General features: G+C 40.9%; 1 protein-coding gene across 6 annotated transcripts in view; it reads left to right on the top strand.

Moving 5' to 3' along the window:
- il1rapl1a (interleukin 1 receptor accessory protein-like 1a) overlaps positions 1-25,474 on the top strand; it is a 254,557-nt gene extending 229,083 nt beyond the window's left edge. For 3 of the 6 annotated variants that reach the window (XM_071478284.1, XM_071478295.1, XM_071478275.1), the window contains 6 exons: positions 9,311-9,443; positions 13,721-13,866; positions 17,417-17,563; positions 19,355-19,525; positions 20,406-20,450; positions 21,038-25,474. In XM_071478284.1, the coding sequence (XP_071334385.1) occupies positions 9,311-9,443; positions 13,721-13,866; positions 17,417-17,563; positions 19,355-19,525; positions 20,406-20,450; positions 21,038-21,759 (1,364 nt within the window). In that variant the 3' untranslated portion in view covers positions 21,760-25,474. The remainder of the gene's footprint in view (positions 1-9,310; positions 9,444-13,720; positions 13,867-17,416; positions 17,564-19,354; positions 19,526-20,405; positions 20,451-21,037) is intronic. The other 3 variants (XM_071478304.1, XM_071478324.1, XM_071478315.1) reach the window with 3 other exon arrangements.
- The last annotated feature ends 660 nt before the right edge of the window (positions 25,475-26,134 follow it).

Below are 26,134 nucleotides of genomic sequence, written 5' to 3'. Positions count from 1 at the left end.
TCCCAAAAAAGTCTCAACTAAAACCTGAGTGGGTACAAACTGGCAGACATTAAGAAGTGGCATCGAGTGAATGTCTGTGATAAAAGAAGTGGAAATTGTGTGTTTTTAATATTATGATTCACCTACAACAAACCAGCAGAAAGTGGTTGTGAGCAGGGACGATTTAATCCTGTCATAGGCCCCAGGGCTTGACTAAGCCTGTTGTCCACAACCACGTAACCATCGCCACAAATGCACATAGTGATACTGCAACAAACTACTGTGCAGGCATTACACACTTCATTTACACTTCGTTACATCTTTGGATGTCTCTCTCCAACAGTATGACATGTCACTGCAAAGTTTCAGTCTCCTATCAGCTGTGAATTTCTGCATTACTGCAAACACAACCACCACAGTAACTCTGCTGCTCTGAGATGAATGAAGGTAAGCATTTCTGTTTTGACAAAAACCCCCAGCCCGGCACAAACAGTGGCATCCCCATATTCTTCATCCCCATAAGTGCGTGGATCCTTTGGTCTGCTTACAGCAGAGCCACCCGCAGTGTCGTCTTCTGCGGTCTCTCCAGCTTCCTGGTGCGACAAGGGCTGGTGGTGCCAGATCTTACTCACAACTGTCATTTTGTGATAAGAAGATCTGCTCGCTGTCTTGTAATGTATGCTCGAGGCACCATGCTAACATAAGCACTAGCCGCCACAGAGTTTCTGGGTTTTGGTTTATCTTTTAAGTAACTCCTGTTCTCGCTTTTCTTTTTCTTTTTGAGCCTTTCATTTTTGAGCACTGCTCCCATGTCCGCCATGTCCACAATTCCAACAACATTTTTTTTTGTTTGTTTTTTTTTGTTTTTTTTGCAAACCAGTTAACAGAGCAGCTCATAACATGAAAACACCCTGAGACCAAACTGACCAATTAAGGCCAACAAATATCGCTATTGGCAAAAAAATGGGAAATCAATCACTACACTGAATTAATTTACTATTCCCTCCTGAAAAAAATATTATTGACATTCAGAGGCCCTTTGCAATTCCAGGCCCCTCGGCATCAGGGCAGAAAAACCTGTTCATTAAATCACCTATGGTTGTGATGCTGCAGATAAAAAGGTTCACACAGCTAAGAGCAAAGTGACTCAGCTCTTACAGTGAAAAAATACTATCATCGGCACTTGTGCAGTGGCAAGGCGCAAACATATTGCAACACAAATGTGCGATTGGAAGTAGATTTTTATTCCTTTTTAAGATGAATTTTATATTTGTGTGCACAGTGTTTTCACAAAATGATGAAGCACCGTTTTATTTTGTAGCACAATGGCTACACAATACAAAAACAAAGCATGTTCAAGTAAAAATACAGCACCACAATAAAATGTTGTTAGTTAGCTTAAATGGTTGAGAAGGCGTTTGGAAGTGATCAGTGTAGTAATGTTGGTTTGGTTGCAATAACAATGACAATAATCTGCTGACATTACTTTCCAAAGAGTTTGAATTAGTTTATTGATTTATTCATTTGTATATTTCCCAAAAGATAGCTAAAAATTGATGCTTATCATGGTTTCCACCTTTGGATCTTCGACCTTCACTCTACAGATTGAGGCGCAGTATGTTGAGAGCTTGGTACTTGAAAGCTGTTTTCACATTTGTCTGCTGTTCTGTGAGTTTGAGACATGCACATATGGTCAGATTTTTGTGACATCCCAGCTAGTGAGGAAGCCAGCCATCATGGCCCACAAATCAAATTATGTAAGTGATATCTTTGAATCTCCAGTGCACATACTATACTCTTAGACCAGACTTGAGTGAAGTTGGAGTCAGCGGGACTCTGAAATTTTTAATGAGAGAGATCAGAAGATGTGTCTCTAAACCTTTGTTGCTCTTGTTGTTGTTGTTGTTGTTGTTGGAGTTTAGTGAACATTTTTGTGTGAAAATGTCCTCTGGACTAAATGAAATGTGTCCCCACCACATGTCTGAATGGGATCGTTATTTTGGTCTATGACATCATATTGCAGAGAAAAGTGTTCATAAATAAGAAAGAGTACTTTTGTCAGACAAGTTGTAAAAAGGAAATAATGCATGCAGCCGTTTCCCCTGGTAACCTCATGTTTTTGGAGGAGTATGCTGAGAGAAGACTGGTGGGAACAGGCAGTCCTGAGGATGTGATGCGATGGCAACAGGAGACTGGTTTCTAATTATAATATTGGTCGCTGTGCAAACTTTTTACATGTCCTGTATCCAAAGACTCTAAACATCGCAGAGCTCTCAGATTATTGAGTTAAACTTGGGTGGTGTGGTTGTTTTGTGGCAACTTGGTGTTGTGTTGTGCATGATTTTACCAAAGCAGTAATCATTGTGAGTGACTGTATTTGATGTTTAGCAGCTGCAGATGCAACACACGCACTGTATCAGTCCCTGCTCCCTTGAGATGACTGTAAACACATTTTGAAAAAAAAAAAAAAAACACAAATGTGTTTGTTTTTGGTTTTTTTTATATTTGGTTGTGTGTTTTCTGAAGTTGCAGTGTTTTAACCCTCATATTATTCATATTATTCAGCCTTTTTGTTATGATTGATGCAGATTTCAATATGCATCAATCACAACGATAGTATTCAAAAATGGGTGACATTCAATGAAAACTGAATAGATTTTTAAGATGATTTTTTTTTTTGTCACCAAAAGCTCGTTTGGTTTACATGGAATTCCCATCTCATGATGCCTTCCCCTCCCACCTGCACAGAGTAGAAAAACTAAAACAAATGAGCAAAGTTCACTTCAGGGTGAGGAAAGTACTAACATGTGGTATCGCTTCTTGTGCCAGGCTTCACCCCCGCCTTGAAAATAGAGCACTAAGAGAACACTGGGTTGTGCTGAAGAAGTGAAGTGTTATGAAACATCAAACACACACTGACTATGACTTATTCAAAAAGCGCTCCAGATCGTAGCTTATTCTACAAATAAAACATGGTGGTGGCTGTCGCACACAAAGAAACGCACAAACCGACTCTGTTCCAAGCAGTGACATGTGAAAGACAAGGGTCCTATTCAGTGGATTGTAGGAGAAAGAGATAAGACAGAAAAGACAGAAATGACATTGATGTGCATGTGTGTGTCTGTTCATTTATAATCATGTTTGTATGCGCATGGTTTTATTGTTTTTTTTTTGTTTTGTTTTGTTTTGTTTTTCTGCTTGTCTGTTCATTCATCTGCCCTTCTCTCTGCGTATCTGTCAATCTCACTGTGTGTTCTGTGCGTCTGTGCTGAAATTGGACAGCATCTGCAGAGTGTTTTCTGTGCAACGTTTGTTTTCCTCTCCTCTGGCTTGGAAAGTATTCCTCTGTCTGAATCTGAGTGCCAGCTCTGTGAAGCCTAATTATCCCAAATACTGTGAAATCAGCTAAACATGCACCAAGAGTTGATGCAAATCAACTTCACACTCACTCAGTCATTTGCTCACCCACTCATTCATCTGGCCGTGCAATAATGAGAGCCAAAGAGCTGCCCCATGTCAGCGTTTGCTTGTGTTCAACTAGATTTGGTTGTTGAATGTATTTTCTGTTGTGACTCTTTTAAAAAGCATAAAGCAGTTTTCTGTTTATATGCTTATTTGGCCTGAATGCACTTATGAGAAGTGTATTCAGTAACCTCATTCATTTAGGTATTGTAAGTCACTTAAGACGTATGTACCTGCCACATGCATGTAACCCCCATTTGCAGCCTTTGTGCTAAGCTAAGCTAACTAGCTGCTTGCTGTACCTTCACATTTACTTTACAGCTACCAGAATAGCATCAATATTCTCATCTGACTCTCTGCAAGAAAGCAAATAAACATATTTTGCAAAATGTCTCTTATTATTTTGTTGGCTTTTAAAAGCGAGCAGAAATAAAAGAAAGGGTGGATCTGAAGTCTCCTCTCCATCAGGCACCATAACCAGCGCTCAGCTGGGGGGGAGGATGTCAATAACTCAGATTACATGGATTTGTTCCGCACCCACGCACATGTGAAGGCAAAAACAACACACAAAGATGTGCACATATAAAGAAACACACTCATGAAAACACTTAATCATGCTCTTGTGCTGTACAAGGCGCACATTCAGTCAGCGGGGGATATTTTTCACACCAAGTTTTGCCAAGTCTTGTAATGGCACATTTATTTGTGAACATCAAAAAATGACACAGTCATGGACTTGAATTTCTGAGTGTTTACCAAAAGGCAGCGAGTATATTAATCCATAGACAGAGGGGCAAGGAGGTAGCAAATGTACAGGAAAGCAGATAAACCAATATCACTGGCACCCTCTCAGATCTTCCTCTGCCGAGCTGATATTATGTTGTTTGTATTGCTGTCTCAATATCGAGCTTTACTGCATCATGATATTAATATCAGATGGAAATGAAGATAAAATCAACTAAAATTCATCTTTGTTTACAGGGCTTTTAATATTAAACTGCCAGTGACGTGCTTTAAAACCATTCCCTTTTGTGCAAATGTATCAGAAGAGAAAACAAACATTGACAGCAGATAATAAATGTTTTTTTGGCATTTAAAGCGAAAACAGCCAAACATGACCTTGTTCAGGCCTCAAGAATGTGAGGATTTGATGTTTTTCTTATGTGACAGGAGACTGAATGTAACACTGTTGATCACTGTTTCAAACCTTTTTAGACCAAGCACTGGAGCGATCAAATGAGTAAATAGTACACAGATTAATTGGTAATGAGGGTTATTGGGATTTGCTGCCCTAAAACCATCAGTGTTTCCCAAAGGTATCACATTGTGAAAATTCTCTTTCTAACCAAAACATGTTTTACATGTTGTTTTAAATCTCTCTAACAAGCCAAATGTCCAACAGCTTCAAAATAACCACATAATTAATACCTCCATTCACTGCTTAGCTAGGTAAATTAACTTGGTAGTACTTGAATTTTGTTACTCACTAAACAGGATGACGTTTTGATGCCAAGTTGTGTTTGTGCTGAGCTGAATGTTACTGGTTTGGGGTTGACGGTGGAAACGACTTGTGAGGTTTGTTATGTTTCCACTTGGCCTTCACTTTTTTTTTAAAGACAGATATGGGTTTGTTTTCTCAGCTCTGCTTTGGTTGATAGAAAGCATTTGGAGTTTCAGTGACTTGAAGTTGTAAAGGTCCCACGCACCGCTTGAATCATATCTGTGACTAATGGGCTAATTAAAAGCAGCAAGGGAAGCACACGCACATATACACACATGTACATATATACTGAACAAAAATATAAAATGTACTACTTTTGTTTTTACTCTTATTTCTCATGAGTTGAAATAAAAGATCTAAGACTTTTTCTGTAAACATAAAAGATGCGCACACACACACACAAACACACACACACACAGATGTACCATGATGAGAGCGCGAGGCCCTTTGTCGTGCCATTCATCTGCCACCGTCGCCTAGTGTTGCACCATGATGAAAACAATTCCTGGAAGCTTAGACCGAACCAGTTCTTGCATGACCCATGTAGTCACCAGACGTGTCACCCAGTGAGCATGCTCGGGATCTGCGTGTTCGACAGCATGTTCCAATTCTTGCCAATATCCAGCAACTTTGCAACAACCATTCAAAATTCCTCAGACAACAATCAACAAGCTCATCAACTCTCTTCGGAGGAGATGTGCTGCACTGCAGGAGGCAAATGATGGCCACACCAGATACTGACCCTTCTTAGATCTTTAAATTCAACCCATGGAATTGGAACAAAAAAACAAAAATGCTGCATTTATATTTTTGTTCAGTGTATACGTATAGCCTGTATTTATATGTGAAGAGGGCTCACTCTAATTCCAGTCTACTGCCTTTGCTGGAACCTTACATACTGAGTTTGTCCTTGTTTCTCATGCTGTTTTCTTAAAAGCATCTCTGAACGGTCACCATTGAACTGTCTTTGGTTTTCCCTCTGTGACGTTTTTACCTGCGACTTACTGTGCTCCTCTTTTAAATGGACCAGTGGGCTTTTAATTACCCGAGGTTTTAGACATCTGTGTTTTACTGTTATGAAGCCCAAGGTGGTCTCACACACTCACTCACACACATACACACACACACAGTGTGAGTTACCAAGGGTTACAGACTGCTCTGAGAATAATAATAGATTATAATAACAATGACACTGCTGTGAGATTGGACAGCAGGAGAGAACAGAGGGATTTTGAAAGCTGCTCCTCCTCCTCTGTAACTTGATAGTGAGCAAATGATTCACCTCATTGTTCCAGTCCTTGTTAATAGTTTTCCCACCATCTGTTCAGACTTCAACCGGCTTGACATCATAGTAGTTTGCTGGCTCAGAGGCTAATGACAGAGTCATGCCAGCCTAATGTAAAACTGTCTCCTCTCTTTGCCTGGCTAATATTTGTACGTTTTTTTTCAGCAGCCTTGCAAACACAGTCATTCATTTGCTCTTCAGCCTGCTCACATCACTTTAAACTGTGGCTCTGCTTGCACAACGTATATGTATTGCAGGGAGAAGGAATGTGTTATTTCGGCTGTTCTGGAAAAAAGGAATGGTTTTATATCCCCATTGCCTGCTGAAAAAAAAAAAAAATTCCCTGTAGGTCACTATTGTAAAAGACGTGCCAGTAAACCTGCGTAGAACATCTTGAATGGCACACAAAGCTGAATGTGAATAGTTAGTGAAACTTTATATTATATTCAAAGAAAGAAAGTTTGACATTTTGAGTTTGATTCATTTTTGACTTGGAAACAGTGGTTTGCAAAACTGCCTTAACACAAGGCCCGTTAGGTCTCAAGACCGTCTCATCTGTGATGGTTCAAAAGTTAAGATTGACAGTTCATTCCTTATTTGTTCCTCTCAGGAATAAACTTTTAATCTTGACTTTTAAACCAACATAGATTAGAAGTCCAGAAAGAAATGCAATAGATGCAAACTTAATCTATAAAGTTACAACAATGTACCAAACTCCATCTGCAGATGAAGGTGATAGCAAGCTCCAAATAGGCTGCTCATACACCTTGTAGTCTTGCTTCACCAATGTCAATGGCCTCTATCTAGGAACACAATGTCCAGCTCTCATAATGCATCTCTGAATGTGATGATGATGTTGCAGATGTGACACTACACACTGGTGTTTGTAATAGTGGAAGTAGTAACAAAGGCGGCTGCGAGAGCATTAGGGGGAGTGTTGCACTTGGATTAGAATGAGACAGCATGAGGCCTTCAACAATTTCCTGTGACTCTCAGGAGGCTCAGTGGAAACTTCCTCTTCAGGCAGTGGCTGCTGGCAGCATGACATTCCTAGTGTGCAATTGATCTGTGGAATAAACTAAGATCACAGAGGGGATTTCCAAATAACGGGGAAACATTGGATCACACAGACACTTATACAGTTTACATTATGTACGCTTACTTTGCACACTTGCTACACAAATCATTAAGTGTGACTATACGGTGAAGCACAACTGCACCAAAAACATGTGTGTGGGTGTGTGTGTGTGTGACACCACACACAGAGGGTTCCTGTTTTGTAGGTACAGCATGTAGCTTTTGTAGAGCCCGGCTGTGCACAAATACCAATCCGAGAGTGGCTGTTGAACTTTGGAAATGTCAGCCACTGCTCCTCACCGACAGTACTATCAGTCCATTCCTGGGTGTCCTCCCAGCCTCCTTCCCTGCACGCCATAAAACTTTACTTGTGCTGAGAGTGACCTACTGAAATCTTTTGAAGTTGTGGCTGAGTGTCGGGCAGGGGAAGCACACAGGACGCATGCCCTTAGTTCAAACACAAACAGTCTTTCAAAAATAACCTTGCCTCTGAAGACGTGTGTGCCACTGGTCACGGTCAGGGCATGTGAGGATCAAAGAATCATTACACTGAGTGGCCAAAATAATTAGATACCCCTAGACTGTAATGCAATCCAAAAGAACAGTCTTGCTGTTGAGCATTTAGTTTTGACTGTGTCAGAAAAGCAATCGACTCAAACGCAGTTCTTTTTGAGGCTGTAAGACTCTGCTTTCCATTCTACCCCCTACACTCCACTGTGGGGAGCTGTCCATGGTGCTGTAGTGCGTTAAAGCAGCATTAATGAATACATGCCCCATACCAGTACAGTTTACATTTGCACTCCTGCTCATAAATCCTGCAGTGAAAGGGATGGGCATCTCTTTCACCCCCGTCATCCCCTTCATGTGGTTTCTCCCAGTGCTTCCCAACAGCACATGCCTCGGAGCAAGTCACAGCACCAGCTCTCCCAAGAGGAGCGTCCATACAGTTTACTGTACGTGCTGCGCAATGAGCCCCCCTCCCCCCCAGAACTGTGTGGTGTTTACATGTTGCTGTGTGGTTCACTGAGAGGCAGCAGCATGTGATTGCTGCACCCCAGGCCTTTGAGAATGCCACTTCAGAAGAATGCAAAATAAACATATGCATAGTATATGACAACAGTGCTCTGTCTTTATGTTCACTGGAGTAATACATGCATAGCTCATGGACACTGGATGGTCTTGCAGGAGTGCTGCAAAGGGCTTCTTGGTGCCAATTTTAATCACCTTACGCCAGGGCTAAATCTAACATTAGCTCATAGCTATTCAATGATTTTGAACCATAGCACAATAATATCACCTGCCTTACTGAAATGGAGGGGGTTTTCAATTGTTGCACAAAGTTTACCAAGGAGATATTCATCATATGCAGAGATAATCCGCATATAAACTCTCAGTAAACAGTAAACTACAGTTGTTGACTCCTGACCTTCCTTCATACCAAACAGCAGCTCTAAACAAAATAATGTTACTGTCAGCCTCCTCTTTTCTCTCTTTCACACACAGTCTCGAGGGGTGCTCAAGGAAGCTCTTGAGTGCCCTCATGTGTTCACTACTGTTTACTTGCTTTCAGATTACTGTACTGTATGTGTGCGCTGTTGACATGAGCAAATCAAAACATTTTCAGAGATGTTCCCCTTGAGTCTGTGTGGAAGGAAAGACTGTCTGCTTTCAATCGCAGCTGCATCCCCAAAGATTTGTTGAGTGTGCCCAAGCGTCCAACACACAACTACTCTCATGGAACCATTTTTGTGCAATTATATGTGTGTGTCTGTATGTGTGTACATGGATTAGTGTTGTCGTAGCATATATGTGTATGATGCACAATGAACTGTGAATGCACATGTCACCACAAAGTAGCCTCAAGTGTTTCTGTTGAAGTCACTGACTGACTTTGAAGGCGTTTGCATGACATGATGCAATTTTTGGGGCGTGTGTATAAAATGCATGTCCTAAAAAAGCCAGCGGGACAATTAAGCATGACAGCACATCATCTTCTGTCTTTGCAGGAAGCGCTTTGAACCTGACTTGCCGGGCGTTTTTTGGCTACAGCGGTGATGTCAGCCCGCTCATCTACTGGATGAAGGGAGAGAAGTTCATAGAGGACTTGGACGAAGAGAGAGTCCAGGAGAGCGACATCAAGTAAGACTCACGCTGCTGGAGTTGAAATCATTCCATCGGACTTGGCAGTAATGAGAAATTAATAGCAGCTGTGGATAAATTCACTGGAGAATATTAAAGGACGATACCAATGGTTTTGCATGTTTTAGTCCATTAACTCCAAATTGCGTACACTACACCAACCATTTGCCACAGATTTATTTGCTGCCTTCCAAGCAGCTGCTGATTTCCATTTATTTTGCTATGGCATGAACAGAGACTTGAAGTTTGTTTTAGATCATCATTCATTCGTTTTGTCACCTTAAGTCTTTTATTTAAATTATGTTATTTTCCCGTGAAAATGTACCAGTGCAGGTGGGAACAGGATGACTTATAATGTGCTACATTTCGCAGGGAAACAACAGAAATGCATACATCACATACACAGCATGATAATCATCTATTATACACCACAGTATCCGTGTAACTGACAATGAACACATGGCGGTAAAGTGGCAAAGGATTAATACTTAGTACTTAATACTTGGTATTTACTGTATTATAAAGTGTTTTTAGTTTCACAAAAACAAAGTGTGCAGGCTCATTTCAGCACACGCACATCTGATATGTTCTGTGTATCAGCTTCACTTAAAGATCTGCAGCACTGCGAGAAAACAAAACAGTTCTGAACATTGATACTTCAATATCACTACTTACTGTTTCTTAAAAACATATCACAGTATCGATGCCAGTGTACTGTATCATGCTGCATTGCCATACTGATTATTTGTCCCAAGCCTCACTGCATTTATCAGATACATTGTCAAAAAATCAAGTCACAAGACAAAAGAGAAAAAAAAAACAGCAAACCAGTACTGCACACTTTGAAAAAGGAAACTTTGATGTTTTTGTGTTTCTCGCATTAAAAGGTTTGTGTCTCTGAAATCTGGTTGGACACTCCAACAAAGGGAGTTTTCAAATCAGTCCTTGTGTGCAGCCGCATTACCAGCTCTGACGACAATCTGACAATGAATTCAAAACAAAGGTTTTTGAATTGTGTGTCACAATGGTTTATCCAAGCAAGCAGTTTCAAATCTTGGAGCCGATACAGTCTGAACGGTTCAGCACTGACCTTTAAATTGTTGGCTGTCATGAAATACTGTATTTTCTATAAACTGTCACGGCTGATGGTCTAGTTTTTATTGCTCACTCTCCATTTTCAGTTTCTAGGACACTTAATTGGCAAGACGTCTTGATCAAAAAATGTGCTGCCAAAGCATAAACAAACAGAAGCTACTAAACAGAGAAACTGAATAGAAAAATAAAGAAATAAACATGCTGTGCATTGAATGTATGAAATGTTAATATTGTATCAAATATTTTATTAAGTAAATATTGGTAACATACATGTAACTAAAATGTGTAAATATTTTGCAGCACACATGAATGTACTAAATGTTAAACGCATAAAAAAAAGTTATCTCTGCACCTTGCCCTCTCTTACTGTCTCATTTCAGTGAAACATTATAAATTTACCCAGCAAGCCTCACTTTGAGGCCTCTTAAGACATTTAAAACAAGCTCATCTCCATGTCTCTCCCTCCTACTGGTGTAACACATTTAAACAAGTCCATTTGCTGGTCCATGTGCATGTTTCCCATTAGGGCTGTTTGGAGAGGCTGCAGCTCTGGGGACACAGCCCTGTCAGATGGTTAACAACCGCCATTTTTCACACCGCCGCCACTATCGCTATCTCGCTTGCTGCACCCACCTATAGCAGCATGCAGATGGTCCACGGGGAGCAGAGGAGTAGGGGTGGGAGGGGAAGAAACGGAGAGGTGGAGAAAGAGAGAGGGAGCAGACAGGAAAGAAGTGGAAAGAGGAAGAAATATGGTCACTGAGGAGGATAGTAAAGAAGACACATCTGTGATAGTGAGTCTGCTCGTGCCCAGATATGAACAGGCGACAGAAACAAATTTCATTTTAACCACCACTGCTGCTGTCCTGTCTTTCTTTCTCTCTCTCTTCCTCCATTACTCCCTGACACCAGGATTCCCCCACTCAGTGGCTGAGGGGTTATCTTTTCAATTATTCATACCAATATTTCATGCAGCGGATCAATAATGTATTTGATCATCCACTCTCTGTTGCTGATGCTGCTGCCACAGCCTTGTTCAGGTCCAGCCAGAGCCTTGCTTTTACTTCCATGAAGGCGGCCGTGGATGCAGACCAGGCAAGGACAGGGAGAAATGGAGAGAAAGGATACAAGAAGCTAAACATGAGCAAATCTGAACTTACCCTGGAGCTAAGCCTCCTTCTCAAACTAGAGTGGACAGATACAGTGGGTATGTTTATGAAGGTTACCTCCCTTCTTCAGGCTGGTACCCACACAGTTTTAGCTTTATTACTAATGCATCAGCAGCCAAACTTGAGCTTAGAGAAGCGCTCTCATACATCGGACTCAAAGTTTCTGCAGGCATTCATGTACCCAACTCAGAGCCTATTGATTAGGAGGAGTTCATTTCTATGGTAACCCAAGCCCATAAATTCTCATTTGTGCCAGTGGGACAGGGCAATTGTTGTTATCATAGCACGGATGACTGGACATTAGCATAGCATGCAGAGATTAATAAATTAGCAAAACAAATCTGGCTCAGCATAATAAAGGAGGTGATCAATACATTGTTGACCCAGTTCAGTTGGTGTTTTGCAGGTGCACATCGAGGCGAATACATAAAAGGAATGAATAAGTTGGAAATTGATCACTAAATGAGCAAACACAGAGGTTTTGCTAATGAGGAAGGAGAGAATATTGAAGAATAAGAAAAAGTGCCTGCAGCAGCCATATCTTGAGACAGTGTTCAGGATTAACTCATTCTGCTAACTGTGTTTCAATGAACCCAATCATCCAAAAGAAAAGTAGAGGATTTTACAGAGTTTTACAAAGATTTACATGGAATTCTACAAATCTGATATTCGGCGAGTCTTTCTGATTCACACATGTAGGAACATTGCATTAAATACACCCATGGTCAGCCCAGCTCTTTGACTGGGTGTGTGTGTGTGTGTTTGTGTATGTTATGAGCTGTCATTCAGCTCTCATCTGTACATGCGTCCTCTACCTGCACCTTGTCATCCACCTACACTAACTTCATGTACTCATCATGTCCATTTGAGGCTCAGGTTGTACGTCAGTGGTCATTATCCATCAGGTTGTATGGCAGTGAGCTGTGCCAGCTCATATAGAGCGATAATGTGAAATGGGAGGCTTCAAAGTATCCACCCCTCCCTAGAGAGACATGAATTATTCCCATGCCTCCTTCCCTCAGCGACTCAACCCGCCACCCCACTGCACAACAAACTCAGCAGAAACCACAAATATCATCAGCACTGCCTCAGCCTCTCCATGCAAAGCCCATGATACACTTTCATTTACTGGTGCCAAATCTCCCCAACAAGCTGTCCTTATGCGCAGTTTATCGGCTTGAAAGTGAGAGAGAAGAGAGATGGTTGAGAGTCATTATACCCCTACACACTCAAACACACACTCTCTCTCTCTTTCTCTCCCTCTCTCTCACACACACACACACACACACTTTCCTCTTTTCTAATCCCACTCCTCCTTCCCAACACATAGCTGTTATTAACACATACTGTAAATGCACCGATACTCACACACACATGGACAAACAGAGGTGATCTTTTTATAATCTGTACTTTGTTTCGTTCAAAGTGTCATTTGTGCTGAGGGTGCTGTAAAAGTGGGCTAAGTAGTGTGTCTAAGGTACGAGGGAGCATTATCTCCCCATTTCCTCCTCCATCAGGCTCAACCAGCCCACCGGGGGACACTCATTTACTTTATGGAATATTACTTTCTCTCCTTCTCTCCGTTACCATGGCAGCTGCTATAAAAAGATTTTTCTCTCATCGCCATTATTTGATTTCCCTCCCGCACATGCCAAGGAAGAGTCCTTATTGATTTTCATTTCTCATATGTTTTGCGTGCAGGGAGAGAAATTAACATACTGTGAAGGACTCACAGGAACACAAAAGGAGATTCATCCAGATACCTTTGTTGTACAGAGTCACTGCTTATGGGCATTTTTATCACATATATCATATTGAATTGTAGCACAATATGTTTTGATTGCTGCACTCAGGATCACGACTCTTGAACCCCAGCACATACATGCTGCTTGCCATCACATTCAGTTGCACTGATTGCATGTTCCTGTACAGTTATACAGGTCAGGGGAACTTGACACAACAAGCTACATCCATAAGGTTTTTTATTTATGTTTGGGTTTTTTTGTCATGCAGGGTGGTCAGAGAGCATCTTGGTGAACAGGAAGTTGCAATTTCCTTGACTATTGACTCTTTGGAGGAGGACGACCTGGGAAATTATTCCTGTTATGTGGAAAATGGCAACGGCCGTCGTCAAGCTACCATCCAGCTCTTCAGGCGGGGTAAGGGCTCTTGGACATTTTCCGCTGTGACGATGAGAAGTGTTTTTGCTTTTTTTTTTTCACTGTAAGCAGCAATACGTTTGAAAAAATCCTCTTATTCCCCACTGTCTGACAGCCTCATATATATATTCTGTATCAGCTTCTTCCAACTCTTCATTAAAGCTATAAGATGGATGAAAGATTAAAAGCCGGGCTGCACCATTTCATCAAATACAAATATTCTGGATGTCTTCTACGTAATTGATTGATTCTGACATATTTGTGGAAACTTTGAGATTTCCACTTAATCAAGCAAAGTTTGGCGTGTGTCAAAGGTTAAAGGTGCTCTGTGTAACGTGAGAGGGGTTGATCATAGTGAAAAACCCACAGAGAATTCTGACTGTGCAGTTCTCCTCGGCTTTAAGGAGTGTTTTCATTTTGTTTTCATTTTAAAGCTCTTAACCTTTGATTCTGCTGTGGTTCACTCTCACTGCTCTCGTCAGCATCATTTTTGAACACAGCAGGTAGCTGTTTTCAGACAAAAAGCTCTGAAAACCTGCTATCTGCCTGGCACCAAATGACTGGCACACACAGTTTGTAGTAGTCAGCAGCTGTTGATCAAAGGTGGCGCATGTAGCCGCTAAAGAGATCAATTTTGTCTTTACAGCTTGTTTTTACTGCCCTAAATGGTCCCAAAAAATCAGTTATTGCTTGTGAAAAGCTTTCAGGTGGACACACGTTTGTTTCTTTAAGAACATGTTACAAATTGGATTTTTTTAACAGGATAAGGAAGTGTTTATACACTACGCTTTATAAATTAGAAGGCCAACAAAGTGCATATTAGAGGGCCAAAACTGCAGTGCTTTCTGAGACACAGTGTTAGTTAAAGGACTAGTTCCCTAAATACTCTTTTTGACATTCTTGTATAGAGTTATGGAGAAGTGATACATAACTTGATACCGCTCTCATGTCTGTAGTAAATATGAAGCTAACGCCAGCAGCCACTTAGCTAAAATTAGCACGAAGACTGTAAACTAACTCTTAATGCTAGGCTAAGCTAACCGGCTGCTGGCTGTAGTTTATCTCATCTATCAACAAAAAAGCAAAGCAGCTTATTTCCCAAAATGTTGAACTATTCCTCTTAAATTAATCCTGTTTGGGCTAAATTAACCAGTTTGTTCAATAACAAAAATCTTACAGTGTGATTAAATAACCTGACCTATTTTCCTTCTGAACTCACAGGTGTGAACAGGGCTACAGACCTCACAGCACTGTGTTAAACAGTGTCTTCCCGGTTCATTTTTATTCCCTCTCCCATCCACTCTTGTGTTAACAATCTGTGCTCGAGCTCCATTTGGTTGTGTTGTTCCTCTCTACGTGTGCCCCGGCAGCTGTGCAGCTATTTTGGCTCTCTAGCATGACTTGTCTGAAGCTCTTTTCATGCACTGGTTGTCACCCTACAAAGAGAGGTAATTTGAGGCTGTTTAAACAGCAAATTGGTCCTCAGCTTTTCCCAACAGGGCAATAACTTCAGCATACAATTACATTTGAAGTCTTTATCTGTCTGTCTCCTCGCTTTAATCTCTGTCTCTGTGACCGTCCTTTGTAGACGGCCCAGTTCCTTTTGAGTGGTCTTTGTAGACTGTAGACAGCTTCATTTAACTCTCTGTTAAAGCAGCATTTCCAAGTAGAGGGACTCAAAGACTTCAAGAAAGACTTCAAGTCAATCTCTCTCTCTTCTTCTCTCCCGCTCGCTCTCTGTCTGTCTTTCTCAGCCACATTATTCTCATGTTTATTTCATGTTTCCCCTCCTAGAATGCATCACTTATAAGCCCTGCAGGCTGCCTTTCCTTCCATCTCAGAAGAAAGAGAGAACTGGAAAGAGAGTAGGCAGAAGGGAAGTGGTGGTCAGTGAAACATAAACGACTTAGAGACTGAGGATGATTGCTGTTGAGATGGAAGCATTAAAGTTATGGAGAAGGCCATTAGAGGGCCAAAGCAGCAGTGCTGTCTTTCTGAGGCAGTGTTTGTTTTTAATTATAAAAAAAAAACTAAGAGGATTATGCACCAACTCATACTAAAAAAATACAACAAAATATGCTTATTGGCATTATATGTAAGAAGATCGATACAATTCACATGTCTGTAGGGTAAATATGAGCAGCCAGTTAGCTTATCTTAGTACAAGTTACTGGGCACGGCCCAGAAATAATCAGGCACATAATCCCCTGTAAAACCACAGCATGTCATGAATTTTGTTTTAGTTAAACAAACAAGGTAAATTATTGAGCTTCAGATGTGCTGGAGTGTGGACTTTGTTACAGCGGACAGAACCAGGCTACATGTTTTCCCCTGTTTCATGTCTGTATGCTAAGCTAAGCTAACCGGCTGCTGGCAACAAGAAAGCAAAGTAGTGCATTTCCCAAAATATAGAACTACTTTTTAACACAGTCATTTAGTCTCATATTAGTCTTGAAATTAAACCTGTTTTTGGTTAAACATCAAGAGTTCAACCGTTTTATTAAATAACTAAAATCGTACTGTGTGATAAAATAACTTGAATATTTCTGATGCAGCCTCATGTCTTAGCAGTTTTTTTTAAATAAGTGATATCATTATCATGAAAATAACGATGACTCTGCTTAATTACTAAAATAAAATGACTTGCACTGAAATGAGCATATGTCATGCCTCTGGTGTAATTTAAAGTTGTTTGAATATAAATATATAATGCTTGACTTTATACTGATGTGATTGTGATTTGTAAAGCTAAGTTCCTATACAGGCTACATTATCTGTGATAATATAGAGAGTACATTGCAGTTACTATGGCAGCCATGTGCAGCCCACGGTGTGACAGAGATATAAGTTGAACCTGCTCTAGCTGAGCCAACCAGGTAAATGCTGCTTTAATACACACCATAACTCAACCTTCCCCAAGCTAGATCTCTGGGGAGGTGGAGAAAAGATAATAGAGAAGAGAAATGAATGGAAAGACAGAGTGAGAACAGGGGGGATGGAAATGCCAGATAGAGAAGAAGAGTATTTATGGAGAGCGGAGTAAGTGAGATGAATAAACTAAAGCCTCTTGTTTTGAAAATGCCTCCGTCCATGTCCAAAATTGTCACAAGTCCCACTATGGACGACAGCCAAGGTGCAGATCTGTGTCATTGCTGCACTGCTCCAAAGAAATTAATCCAATTTCTCATAATCTTTTTTTTTTCCCCACGTCTCTCTGCACTGTGCCCTCTCATTTTTCCCAAACTCATTATGAGCCTCGTGTCTCTTCCCACTGAAGATTGATGCTGCTTCACTTTGAGCTGAGCTCTGAAGATACTGATGATTGTTCAGAATTCCAGCAAATGTAAATGTGTCCTAAACTGCCTCATTCTTTGAGTTTAACAGGGCGGGAGGAGATGAAGGAAAAAAAAGACAACTTTTGAGTCCAACCTGGTGCAGAATCAATAACCTCTTTTTGTGTATTCATAACACACGTAACTGTGAATGAAGTCCGAACCACGACTGTGTCAGCGTTTTTAAACATCTTCTGGTCTGTGTGTGTTGTCCTCAGCAGAGCTCATGTACACGGTGGAACTGGCAGGAGGGCTGGGAGCGATCCTGCTGCTGCTCATCTTTCTCATCTCCCTCTACAAATGCTACAAGATCGAGCTGATGCTTTTCTATAGGAGGCACTTTGGCAGCGAGGACGTGGATGGAGGTAAAGACAGAGCATCTTCGAAAGAAATTCACTTTCTGCCCGAAGCCCTTTTTTTTTTTTTTTCATCAGGTCTTTCTTGTCCAAACTTCAGTGTCAAGCAGGCATTGATGACCATGTATGTGCCTGTGTGGGTTTGTTTTCATGAGAGTGAATGTGTTCTGTTTGTTTATCTGTGTGAATGCGGTTTTGTGTGTGTGTGTGCGTGTGTCTCTCTCTCTTTCTGCTGTCGGAGCTGCACGTGATTGTGTGTGTACATTGCTGCGATGGCTGCATAGGGAACAGCGGAGACAGATTTTCAATTTGTTGCCCATTTAAAAAGAGATCAGTCTCAATAAGTCATGGAATGATGCCCACTCTCTGCTGTCAAAGGCCAGATTGTGGTGCACGGGGACTAGATCAGCTCGAAGCTCCTTCCCTAAGCGGCAAATAGGAGCATAAACAGCCTGAAATTGGAGGGCAACTTTTTGTTTTCTTTACAGAACATAGTTAACTTCAGCGTCGGTAACAGATTTGTCTGTTTGTGTCCCAGTATTTTTCTTTTTTGCTTTGTATTTTGAGCCTCTCCGGTTTCTTTTCAAAGATTCTGGAAAGACTGAACTCATTTTTAAATCACTGGATTGTTTCTACAGTAGCATGAATTATCTATTACACAATGTTTTGTTGATTCAAACTTCCACATGATTAAGTCATACCGTCAGGGACCACTGATACAAGCTGTTTTTGATTTTCCAAGTTTGCTAGGTGGTTAATTTGCAAGGTTGGTTGCTAATTTGAAAGCGTTGTTTGATGTTTGGATTCTTACTGAGCGCAGCCCTGGCCTTTCCAGCGAGTTTCAAAGCTGCGTGTGCTCCTCAAAGAGTTTTTTGGCTGGCCCACATTCCAGTTTCTACAGAGCATAATGACTAGGACTTACTGAACATGTCACCAGTGGAGCCTTTTTCCCCGCTGTCTGTCTTCTGCTTTTTCAGTTCTTCCTCTTGTCTTCAGGGAAATCATTTTGAGGTGGGGAAGAGGATATTGCTTGAATCATGATTTGGGTATTTTTGTGTCTACCCCAATTTGTTTCTCATAGAAACTACATGGCCAAAAGTAGATGGACACCGCTGTCCACATCTTTTTTATTCTTGGTCTTTGTTCCAGTTAAGGATGCTAAAGAATCAAATCCCTGCAGCCAGGATCTATAACTTTGTGGAAAGTCTTCCACAAAGAGAGCAGTGGAGGCTTTTATAGAGGCATATTACAATAATATGTAAATTAGATCTAAGGTTTTGTGTCTTGGTGAAAAACAAACTTTTTCAGAACAGGAGAAATAAGATGATGCAGTGAAGTTGCATCTGAATTTTCTTTTTGTCTTGTATGAACTGTAGTTTAGAGTCAGACTCTAGACTACGTTACAAAGATACAGGACGTTCAGTAAATGAAGTGAATGTTTTCAAAAGTCATTATCACTCTGCATCATTTTGAACGCTGACTTCTGCATTCATTGCATATAATGTATCTATATATAATTGTATTGTATGTATTTTTTTACTTTATATGATAATGATCATTTGAAAGTAATATATTTTAAAATGAACCATTTAAAATCAACAATTAAAATTCAGTGACAAACATATATTATTTTGTGCTGCTTTGAGAAACTTACGGCATGATGTCGATGCAGATATTTTAATTTTGTGAGCTACATCAGATTTGAGCTCAAAAGTAGTAGTTAGCCGTTTTGAATTAGGAGTTTTAAGAATCAAAACCTTGTCGTGGAAGTTGAGCCTGTTGTTTCTCTCTGTTTGTCAGAAAACAAAGACTACGACGCGTACCTGTCCTACACCAAAGTGGACCCCGACCAGTGGAGTCAGGAGACCAGGGAGGAGGAACGCTTTGCCCTGGAGATCCTCCCTGACGTCCTGGAGAAACATTACGGCTACAAACTTTTCATCCCAGATCGAGACCTCATTCCAACAGGAAGTAAGCACTGTGACCCGCTGTGTATACGTGCACACACACACTGTATGTTCATCTAACATACTGTAGTGTGTCATTTACAGCTGCTGTTGAAGTTTGAAGTCTTTGTTGTGTGTCGTTTGTCTTCAGTGTTGTTTCTCACTGTCACTGTCTTGTGTATCAATATTGATTCAAGCTGAGGATATTCACACTTGGAAGTGATGAATAGATGATTAATCCAGATTTCCATGAAGGGAAAAAGGGAAAAAGACGCAAAACTCCAGAACCCTGCCTCTGGTATCCCCTCAGCCCTCTCTGGATTAAATTAGATAATACTATTCTTCACTGGCTCTTTCCATGCTATGTACTCAAGATATTGGAGCACAGTGTATAGTGTGTACCAGGAGCTGATATATTGAACAAATTTATCATCCTCCCTGATTTTCAGCCATGCCTAAATAAATCCATGAAAATTCTGTCTGAACATATTCTCATGCGTGCTAACTCTGCTTAGCAGTGCCAGTCTGTGCCAGTGGTACACAGTGTGCTCTAGTTAGTAGTGCTGCTGTGTGTTTGTACTGTAGGCTTCATGTGGAACTGATAAAACACAAACACGTCCCAGACAGAATTAAACATCAGTGGGAAATGTGCAAAGGCTCCGAGCCCTGCTGACTGAGCTGCCTCCTTTCCTTTAATCAAAAGAAAATTGCCGCTAGCGTCAGTGCCAAACAAAATCGTTGTAGATGAATGTCCAATCAGGGAAACATGGAATGTGATTAATCATATGTGAAGTAAAAAAGATGAGCGAAAGGAGAGGCGGCCACTTTCTCGACTGTGTTGAGTATGTTTCTGTGTCTGTTCCGTGTTCTGCCTGTGAACTGAATGTGAAAATGTTTATGTTTAGGTCTCACCAATGAGCATTACCAGGATGACACACGACTCTTTGGAGGTACTCGCCCTCAGTCTTTTCCTCTGCTGTCAGCTGCTGTCATTTACCTGCTCCTAGCAAGTTTCAAAAAGACACTTAGAGTGGCTCTGTTGTTGTGATCTGAAACATCAGGCCCACTTCAATGGACACCAACTCTGCTTTATCTTATTGACTGTGTATCTTTATCAATCCTTTAGCCCCCCCCCCAACATCTGCAGCCATTTAGCGCAGCACTTAGCTTGGTCTTTGAGGCTGGCTGTATTGATTACAATACACAGAATAATACTTTACACTGCTCCAGAGCTAAAGACACATTCAGCTTTACAAACACATGCTTTTACATGTGTGTCTACACACACATACAGTGCCTGTCTTTCTGTTCACTACAAACTACAAACTACAAACTAAAAGCGTGCTATTAGACAAAATAGCCACCTGTCATTGTCTCGTGTTTTGTGTTTGATGCTGTATGTTCATCCATCATTGTTCAGTGTTGTGATCCTGCACTCATCTAATATCTTTAGCTCTAAACGTTCTAAATGTACATTACTCAACTATTTTACCTCTCTCATGTCTCGTTCATTTTTCTCTTCTTTTTTGTCGTCCAGCCTACATAGAGGATGTGGCACGCTGTGTCGACCAGAGCAAACGCCTCATTATAGTCATGACACCCAACTATGTGGTGCGGCGAGGCTGGAGCATCTTTGAGCTGGAGACACGGCTGCGCAACATGCTGGTGACTGGCGAGATCAAAGTCATCCTGATCGAGTGCGCTGAGTTGCGCGGCATCATGAACTACCAGGAGGTAGAGGCTCTTAAGCATACCATTAAAACCCTCACTGTCATCAAGTGGCGTGGCCCCAAGAGCAACAAGCTCAACTCCAAGTTCTGGAAGCAGCTGCAGTACGAGATGCCGTTCAGGCGCACAGTGCCCATGCTCACCCACGAGCCGGCGCTGGACGTCAGCGAGCAGGGCCCCTTCGGAGAGCTGCAGACCGTCTCTGCCATCTCCATGGCGGCAGCCACTTCCACCGCCATGGCCACCGCCCACCCCGAGCTGCGTTCCTCTTTCCACAACACCTACCACACCACCATGAGGCAGAAACACTACTACCGCAGCTACGAGTATGACATACCCCCAGGAGGGACCCTGCCATCTCTGTCTTCTCTGGGGAACCAGCACACCTACTGCAACATCCCTCTAACACTGCTGAACGGACAGAGGCCTCCCGGGAAGAGCCGAGAGCACAGCCTGGAGGAAGCACATGCTAACAACGCCATGCTCCCTCTGCTGCCAAGAGAAACCAGCATCTCCAGCGTCATCTGGTAACGATGAACAGGCTCGGCATCAGCTGTAGGGGGATCGGTCAGGGTCAGACGCGGCTGGGCTCAGTCTGGTGGACCACAGTTCATGCTCATGGTTTCAGTGAAAAGTGTTTTGGATCCATTTGATTCCAACTGTTGTTGACAAGCAGGAAAACATGGAGATGCGGCAGGTTTTTGGACACTGCTACCCTTGAGGACGGCGCCTGTGTTGCAGGGAATGTTTTCTATGTGAAACTGCAGGAGATATAATAAAAACAATGTTTCATCAACTAGCGAGATACAGACTTGCAAGAACTCCACGTTAAAGAACCAACACACTATGGCAATTGTGCACACACATGCATACACACACACTCGCAAAATGTTCATACATATAAACACAAGGAAAACAGGGTCTTGTACATATATTTCAATTTATTTGTAGCATCAGTGTTTTCCTGTTTTGTTCTTTTGTTTGTTTTATTCAATCCTGTTTGTTGCCTTCTCTACTGTAGGACTTTGCTTTACCTTGTTACACAGAGTTGTATATTTTTTATTTTTTCTCTTTTTAGTTTGTTTTTTATTCTTATTTCAATGCGCTTGTTTGGAAAGCGAGTAAGTCCACGTACCTGCGGCGTTGTGTTTTTCTTTTTGTTGTTTTTTTGTTGTTTTGTTTTGTTTTGTTTTAAAACTTTGTGTAGTTTAAGAGAACATTTTTTAACACCTTTGGAATTGCCTGGACATTTCAGGAGCTTCGAGGAGCTGAAACTTCTTTTTGTTTACCTGTAAAAGGTGTATCTAGTTTAAAAGGAAACTCTCTTTTAAAAAAAAAAAAACATAGAATATGCAAAAAGAAGGAGGAGCTGGCGAAAACACACCGTCCTGTGAGAGCAAGAAGGCGGAGCGGTTGGGGGACAGTGCTGGTCCTCTCCAATCAGATAGACCGATAGACTGGCAGATCTCTCTCTAAAGCTTCATATTTTCTATTGAAACCAACAGCCTTGCTGTTTTAGAGTGATAGTGAAATGCCTCACCTTAAAATGAAATCTGTAGATTATTTTAAAAGGAATTCTATTTTTATAACAGAAAAGAGTTTGCTTGAGAAGTCATACTTATTTGCATTTCATCTACCATAGAAAGGGGATTTGTGTATAAGTGTAATGCTGGTTTTGTATCCTTGCAATGTGATTCCTGGTTTGTTAAGAGATTAAGGTGGCTTTTGAATCCCACATAAAAAAATATGTCCTCTACTGTTCTAGATTCAAAAGTAAAGCATTTTCAATGTTTTGGTTTTTAAAACATAATATTATTCCCATCTTGATAATTACTTTGGTTCATATGGATAGTTCATGTTTAAGGACAGAAAAGAAAACATTTGTGTTTTGAAAGACTTTTTAAATATATTTGAAGGTGTGATTTTTGAGTATGCATAGCAAATAGATATGTATTCTATATATAATATAGATATTTATATAAATATATAAACACAATTTTCACTTGGAAAGAAATGTCTATCTTTATAGAAACACAATCATTATCAGTTGCCCTTACTTTCTCACTGCACATTAAAAACATTGATTTCCTTTGATGTTTTTCTTTTGTGTCCAAGTTTGACTGTTTGTTGTCAGTAATTCCCAGCACCCACTGCACATCTGATTAGTCTCGCAGCAGTCACATTAATGGCAAATTCATCACACCCTATGACAGCTTTATGATCTCTATGACCATCAACTAATGTGTTGAAAAGTGAGTTTGTCAGTTGAACCAGTGATGCTGCTGGAAGATCCGACTCTGGGAAAATGAAGAAGAAGCATCATTGTCTCCAGATACTGATGAAATTAGTTTAAACAGTAGACAACAAAACTGTGCATTAATCTGCCAACTGCTGTTTTGGTGGCAAACTCTACAAGACTATAGTATTACTAAACAGCCAGAAAACAGTGTGTGCTTGTACAGACAGACTTCTTCACTCCATCTGTTCGCTCTGATTATTTTCTTAAATAACCACAAGGTGAATTAATTTCAATCCAGAAACTGAGAACTAACCTCTACGGGGACAGTTTTTTCTTTATTTCTTTATTTCTTTATTTGGATCCCCATGAGGATAGTTTGAAATGTGCTTTGCAAACAATGACAAATGGAGGGTATATTATACTGTACCCAGAGGACAGTATAGTATAACCTAATGTCCAAATGTTTGGACTGGTCATGTTCTTCCAATTGTTCTTTCACTCTCAAGAAACAAAAAACACTACAACCTTTACAGCAGACTGTCAATGCAGTGGGCAAAGTAGGTCAACAATTACACAGCGTGTAATGATGGAGCTTATGATAGGAATCTGACTTTTTTAAATGTGCTAATAACTTTTTGGGGCCTAGAACGCTTGAACACATATGATGCAATTACCATTTCATTTGGTACAGTACTGGCCAAGGACATTTATTTCATGGCATCTCCCTTACTCTCCCCTCATTTCCCCATGTATCTATCTGTCCTGTCAGATAACAGCAGCAAACACACAAAAAGATGATCTTTTTTCTTTTTCTTTTTAAACGCGCTGATGGCTTAAAGCCAAGGAATCTCAATTGATGCCTGGCTTTTTGCTTGGCAACATAAACACAAGGGTGTTTGAGTGCTGCCAAACAGTGCCATCTCCTGGGGATAAACACTACCTACAAGGGGTAAACAGAAACAGAAAGCAGATTTACTGATTCTCTGTCAATCCCAGGAGAGAACAGAGTAAAAGAGAAACTGGGGCAGAGGAAAAAGACTGGGACACACTGGCAGAGTTAAAGGCAGAGAAAAGGATGAAATGAGAGAAAGACTGTGTTTGTTACCATTAAAGTAAGAGGATGGACAGTTTGTGTTTGTGCTAGGGTGCGCAGAGGGGCTCAGGTGGGTCCAGGGCATATGCAAACTCAAAGAAAAAACAGTGATAGCAGTATTGATGAAAAACAGTTGAACCACAGCCTCTGTAATTAACTCTGGCTGTTTTCTTTCTTTTAATAAATGGTACCAACGGTTGGAGGCATGCACACGTGCAAGCACACACAACATGTTGTCACCCACAAGTAGAGCTAGTGACTGTTGCATGTTGGCAGCAGCCTCCGACCAGACAGCTGGAGTTTTATTAGCAGACACAGGATTAATAGAGTCTTTATTACCCAGAGCAATTAAGGACTTAATTGGAGCGAAAATAGGGAACATGTAGACGAGGCAGACAGGAATAAGAATATCTTGAGAGCACAGTCCACAGCGGCATATGTGCATGCGTGTGTCATTTTAGTCTGCAATGTCTTATCACACCACCAGGAGGTGTGTGAGAATGATCAGAAATGTGCTCACATGAACATCAGTTTTTATTTTCATATTTTCATGGCCTAGTTTATTTTTGTCTGCACCTCCTTTGTTTCAGTGACTTTCCAGTTCCATTGCATGTGGTTATTGTGCACTGAACTGGAATCAAAAATAGACCAGACGCAAAGCCACTTTGCTACTTTGAGGTCCACTGGAAAATCCTACTGCTCTCGTAAACATCTCTTCAAGGAGTTTTTGTTGAAAAACTAGACGGCAATTTGATGAAATTGCTGGCAATTCTGTTTTATTTTGTCCATTTGTCATAACTAGCACATACTCCAGCAGATATACATACAGGGTAATGAAGAGATCCCTGACTAGCTTTAATCAATCAGTCCATTCAAACACTCCCATCAGGTGCGTGTGGCTGATGATCTCATCCCTCCCCTTCACTCCACATCAAAGAGAGGTTTAATAGAGCCGCCGCTTGCTGAAACCCTCCTGCTTTGTGACTTTTAAACAATATAGCTCCTCCTGCTCTGCCGTCTCTGCCTCTTCTAAACTCTCAGCTCTCACACACACACACAAACATCCAGTCAGTTTCCACACACAGCCACTGATGTTTCAATGTCTACACAGAAACAAGAGGCCATTTCATGATCCAGCGGTTCTCTGAGAGAGAGGGAGATACTTTCTCCAACTTTCCCCTCAGCAGAAGCGATGATGTCTCTCTCTTTCTATCTTCCAGTCTCATTTTCACTTCCTCTGTGATTTGGTTACAGTGCTGCAAAGTAACAAACTGCTCAAATACTGAAGTTTCTTGTATTTTTACCTGAGCATTTCCTTTTGAGGCAAATATTGTACTTTTTACTCCACAAAATGTACTTACTTTTAGTAACTTAATTAAATTGTTAGTTGCTTTGCATTTTCAGATAAATTACACAAAATAATTTTTTTTTTTAAATGATGACGTATTATTATAAGTTGGGATGATAAGACACAGGCTACCCAGCAGTGTATAAAGTCATTAAAATTAACCCATCTTTACCAACTCTAACGTTAAAGTGATGTACAAAGTCATTCATCAATCATTTTACTCCAA

Source organism: Trachinotus anak, unplaced genomic scaffold (genome assembly GCF_046630095.1).
Source record: "Trachinotus anak isolate AG129_WGS33_773 ecotype Australia unplaced genomic scaffold, CSIRO_AGI_Tana_v1 ptg000001l, whole genome shotgun sequence".
Lineage (NCBI taxonomy): Eukaryota > Metazoa > Chordata > Actinopteri > Carangiformes > Carangidae > Trachinotus > Trachinotus anak.
This window is presented reverse-complemented; position numbering and strand designations above follow the sequence as displayed.